Source organism: Vigna angularis, chromosome 1 (genome assembly GCF_016808095.1).
Source record: "Vigna angularis cultivar LongXiaoDou No.4 chromosome 1, ASM1680809v1, whole genome shotgun sequence".
Classification (NCBI taxonomy): Eukaryota; Viridiplantae; Streptophyta; class Magnoliopsida; order Fabales; family Fabaceae; genus Vigna; species Vigna angularis.
Genome location: NC_068970.1, coordinates 28,980,355 through 28,985,783, shown reverse-complemented (window position 1 = coordinate 28,985,783; position 5,429 = coordinate 28,980,355). Strand labels below are relative to the sequence as shown.

Sequence of the window (5,429 nt, the reverse complement as noted above, 5' to 3'; positions counted from 1 at the left end):
CTTAGCTGTCTTTTTTTGTTTTTTCTTAACTTTTAAGGATACAGATCTCAGTAAGGCATACATTGCAACGCCGGATCTAGAACTACTAATCAAAACAAACTACATAGAACTAAGTAAAACAGTCTTAATCAGTTATAATATACGGTGAAGATGAACTGTTCTAATCAGTTATATCTCTGTCACTGTGTATGTCCCGATGTGAACATGGACACAGAGATAACGAGAGATAGAGACTCTACTATAGTGGTTGTGTATAAAAGCAACAATATTTGTTAACGAATCAATCATTATCCACGTAAAAGGAGAGTATGAGTAGCTCTATCTTAAGTTTTCAAACAAAAGGCATGGAGTTTATGATGAACACGCCTTTCCCAAAAACCAGAGCCTCAAAAACTGAAAAGTAAGAGAGTCAACAAGACAAAAACATTATAGGTTCATATGCACGCGCACATGTAACTTCTACATGCATGATCACTGACTCACTAGAGAGAAACGAAACCAAAGAGTTGCGAGTCCCAACGAAACCAGAAAAGAGAAACTAATAGACATGTATATATATTATTCATTACAGCCAATTATTTTTGGTTAAACATCTCATGTATTATAAAAATCACATTCAGTTTCTTAAAGGAAGAAACTCAAAAAACTGGCTGGAGGTGATATCAGTGTCCATAGAAGCACTGGCACAGAACATGGATTTCCTCTCAGCAAGACAAATGCCATCTTGGTCATCATTCTTATGTGGAAATAGGTCGAGGGTTCGAGGATCTGCATTTTCTCCATCATAGTAGTTTAAACTTTCTCTGTTATAACTTTGAGGGATTAAAAGTTGTGTGCTAAGTGTTCTGTGTGAGGTTGCGAGAGCTGCCATAGTAGTGGGAGGGAAACAAGGCATTTCCATGTTATCTTGCAATTGCAACCTTCTTTCTGATATGTTTCTCCTCAAAACTTGTATGCCTCTCTCCTCAAACTGAGTCCACCCATTAGAGCCCTTTTCTGCTATATCCAGTGCGGCAGATTCCTGAGAAAAATACGGATAGTAAAAGTTGGCAGTAAAAACAATTTAAAATTAAAACAAGAGAGAGGGTGGGAAAATGGGTTGGAGAGAATTCAGAATTCACATTCAATTCACAAGTCCAAGAAAGTCTGAACTGATCTAGCATAAAACAGCCCCAACAGAAAGTTAAAAAAAGCAGCTTTTGAACCTCTCCTTTTTTCCAAGATACAAAAGCTCTTGTTGTTTTCTTTTATTTCTTTGTTATGTGTCAATGCAGAGTGAATTTTTATATTTTGGCTTTATCTTTTGTTTTACCTTGTGAACAAATAATTAGACCCTATTATTGGTCTCCTATAATATATGGGGTATCTTTGCTTAACAAAGCTGAATAAAATGTTATAGTAGTACCGTGAACAAAGCCAAGAGTAATTACAGACCTCTGCATGTCGACTGCAGTTTGAAGTGGATGCCCACTTCTTTGTCTCTTTAACTCCACAACCTGTCTCTTTCAACCCTGTGGCCAAAATCCAAACACCCCCAAAATTTAACGTCAAATCTTGCATCCTAAAAAAATCATAAGAAACCACCCACACACACACACTCTCTCTCTCTCTCTCTCTCGTGGTTTTAATCATCAGTGCAAGAGTGATGCATAATATAGGAATCTTTTGACCGCTAAAAGAACCTTGAATAGCCCCAAAGGCCACAAAAACGTTATGGCATTAGAACATGATAATATCTAGCTGTATATGTACCTCCTTCCTCTATCTTATTGCCTTGAATTTCCCTCAACGTACTACTTTTCTTACTACTTTTTTGTTCTCACCTTCGCTAGAAGAAGCAGCATTATTTTCCTCCATCTCCCTGCGGCGCCTCTTCTGTCTCTCTCTCGCCTTGTGATTCTGGAACCAGTAGAACACGTTCTTCCCTTCAATCTTCCCAAACTGCCGCAACTGTGAAGCTATTTGCTGAATCTGTTCAGCTGATGGTGTTTTAGTGCCTTGCCTATACAATTCCTCAAGGACCAGTAACTGAACTGGCGTTGGACTCCACCTTGTGCTTTGCTGGGACTGAACATGGGACCCTGTGTTATTTGTCCCTTCCTCTGCTGCATTACCTGCACCACAGGACACATGGAAAATAGATGCTTATCCCAAGTGTAATCAAATTTCTTACCATACCCAAGTCAATGCTAATTAACCGCATTAAAAGGAACATTAAGAAGGCTATACTATGAGTATACTATATATGGACATGTATATGTATGAGAATTTGATGAATCCTGCATGTATGGATAACCACTGCACTTGTTGCAAATGTACAAAATCAAAAACACAAAGAGAATCCCTACATTCAACACACAAAAATATGCTTAGAATAGTTATCCAAACATGCCCTTTATTCGACTTAGGCTTACCAACATGGTGGTTGAAGGAGAGGATGTGGTTACAGTGAGTGCAAATACAATAAGGTTGAGCTATTGAGCACAATGTGGTGATTTTGGGGGTTGCATGGGTGACGTTTGGAGTGGGAGAGTGAAAGGTACTAGCATAAGAATCCGACATGTTGAGGTTTAGAATCTTGGTCGTAATCTACACTAAGAGATCTTTGTCGTAATATTGCACATTGGCTACCGAGGTTTCTTCCTTCTGCAGTTTGAAAATAGGGTTTCTGTGTGAGAAAGATGTTAAGAATATGTGATGAGGGATAGTGTATTTATAGGGAGAGGGAACGTTGTAGTAAAAGCTTTAGGTGGAGCAGCAACCAACAAAAGAGTTGACCAATATGTATGATAGTGTGCAATAGTAATAATACAGAAACCAAGTTATGTATTCAAATCATGAGGAGAGAGAGAGAAGGAAAGAGAGAGGTGGGAAATGGAAAGCGTAGAATTCTAAGATTTGGAGAGTGAAGGTGTGTGTGTGTTTCTGAAAAAAGGACACAGCATGATGATAATGATGATGGTGATGATGATGCAGTGTTATTAAAGTTGCTTCTTCCCTATGTCTCCTCTTTCATCCTAAACCAACACGCTCACATCACATGGTTAAACTTATTTTTTCCCTCTTCCTTTCTCTTCCACTCCGTTTGAGACACACAACCTACAAGTACACAAAGGAGACCTGTTTCGTATGACTACTTCTTTGCTTTGTCTTGTACCTCACAGTTGACACTGTATATGCACACACTGCACTTTTGGACAATCACAAGTTTAACACCCACAATTGGAAAAAAAAAAAAAGAACTATCTAAATGCTGCTAAGCAACTCCACGCATTTTCTGATGATCTAAGATGTGATCTTTTCACACAGGTCCTTGTAAATAATGAAGAAAAAATATAAGTTTTTTTTCCTCTCCCTCAAGTAGAAAATTTTGAGTTAAATGGCATGTTTTGGAGAAACGAATATTTACTATGGTTGAATTAATCTTAAAGTGATACGATTTTTATAAAGATATATCACTGATGTATAAGTTGTCTAGTTTTCTACTTGCCGTTTTGTGAATGTAAACGAATCTTTGCGTTAGAATTTGTTGCACTAAGTTAACAAATGGGAAGCAGGGGGTCAGAGAATCATGTTGTGTGAGAAATAACAAGCAGTTTATGCTAACTATACAAAGAGAAGTAGGGCAAATACATTGAGGACAAAACAGGTCTGCTTCTTTAATTTCCGCCAAAATGTTTTACTTTCACGTAACTGCAGAAGGCTAAAATAAAGTCATGATTTCTTGGCAGCAACTCCATAATAAATCAATCTGTTGCATTTTTTTATGGCTTGCCAGTACAGTTAGATGATACTTCAAATAAAAATCCAGACCACAATTTTAGCAACCTGACATGATCATTTGTACCCTCTTCATCTTTTAATCAATCTCATCTCCACTGCAACAGGTCTTTTGGGAAATTAAATGCTTCTAATAATTTCTTTTTTCTTTTTCTTTTTTTACAAAACTTTACAATATAGCCATGGAAACACAAGCATGTTTAGTTACCAAGATATAATAAAACTAATATATTGTTTCTAAAGTTAAATCTATTTACTTAGAAAAAAATGATAAATATATCTACAGTCGTCTTTTTTTTTACTGGTTATTATTTAATAAGGTATTTTTATAGAGAAAGATGTAAAACTTATTATTGTTCAGGGATTTAGTGAGGTCAAAAAATTTATAAAAATACACTTGCTTTCTCTATCGTATTTTCTTTTTCTTTTTTCTTTTATTCACCACATCACATGCCCCTCTTTTATCTTATTTCTCCACCGTTTTTCATACACTCCAAAAGAACGTATACATTATGTTCAATACATAATAGAATAACTGATTTTAGAAGGATGAACTAAATAGACTCTTAAACTCAACTCTATACTTTGTCTACCGAACACAGACCAAGCATACATAAAATTTTATATTGATTCATTTCACAACGAATATACAAATCTTTCTATATTACACTTTTTTAATCTTTTCTATGATTAAAAATTCTCAATGACAAAGAACACTTTGAAAAATATACAAATCTTTCTATATTACTCTTTTTTAATCTTTACTATGATTAAAAATTCTCATGACAAAGAACACTTTGTAAAATATACAAATCTTTCTATATTACACTTTTTTAATCTTCTCTATGATTATAAATTCTCAATGACAAAGAAGAACACTTTTACAAAGAGCACATTTTAAACTCACTTGGAAAAGCTTCACAAATGTGAAGAATTTATAATTTATCACAATCCCACAAAGAACACAAATACATAGACTTCGAAAGATATACCATTGTTGTGTATTTTCTATCTTCAACTTGGTCTCTTTATATAGGTCAACGAGACTTGATCGTTGCTTTTATATAGTCAATATTCGATTTTATGACATCTTCATGTAGAAACTTTAAGTTGTGCCTCCATCTTTATGATTATGAAAGCTTGATAAAGAATGTGTTGATTTGATCTTCACAACATTTACATATTAGATTTTGTTAAAGAAGACAATTCAAATAATATATAAATGTAGCAAATTAATTATTAAGCATGAGTGCATATCCTTTGTTTCCTAAAAGGATAAAAGGATTAATAATAAAGATTTTGTGTTACAAAAACAATATAAAGATGGATAAAATAACTATTAAGTTCAATTTTAACTTAGTATAGAAAAATATTTATCATTACGACTTAGTTAGATTTTATTAAATCGCTTTAAGATCTATGAAGCAAGTCTATTAGACGGTACAGCGTTAGACGAGTTCTTCAACTCATGAAAAGGTGTGACAGAACAATGTTAGAAGGTTCATATATGATATAGTTTCATAACACTTTGTTATCATAAAAAATATTATATATACTATATATGGATTACTTAATTTTATTCACAAAAGTAGACCGTATATCTTAATACACAATTGATACATTCCTTTTTTTCTATGTTCAATAATATT

General features: G+C 34.2%; 1 protein-coding gene across 1 annotated transcript; it reads right to left on the bottom strand.

The window, feature by feature from the left end:
• Positions 1–537: 537 nt before the first annotated feature.
• On the bottom strand, positions 538–3,084 carry LOC108342402 (WUSCHEL-related homeobox 6). Its single transcript, XM_017580177.2, has 4 exons — positions 2,415–3,084; positions 1,824–2,114; positions 1,435–1,511; positions 538–1,021 (listed from the first exon to the last, which is right to left on the bottom strand). The coding sequence occupies exons 1-4, from the start codon at positions 2,560–2,562 to the stop codon at positions 617–619; spliced, it is 921 nt and encodes a 306-aa protein (XP_017435666.1). The 5' UTR covers positions 2,563–3,084; the 3' UTR covers positions 538–616.
• Between the last annotated feature and the right edge of the window lie 2,345 nt (positions 3,085–5,429).

What these genes read in the sequence shown, in the direction of transcription:
- LOC108342402 (XM_017580177.2), bottom strand. Translation starts at nt 2,562, where the DNA reads ATGTCGGATTCTTATGCTAGTACCTTTCACTCTCCCACTCCAAACGTC. An exon ending in TGCTGCTTCTTCTAGCGAAG is followed by an intron (nt 1,512 to 1,823) that starts GTGAGAACAAAA and finishes TTTTGGCCACAG; the next exon opens with GGTTGAAAGAGACAGGTTGT. An exon ending in ACTGCAGTCGACATGCAGAG is followed by an intron (nt 1,022 to 1,434) that starts GTCTGTAATTAC and finishes TATTTTTCTCAG; the next exon opens with GAATCTGCCGCACTGGATAT.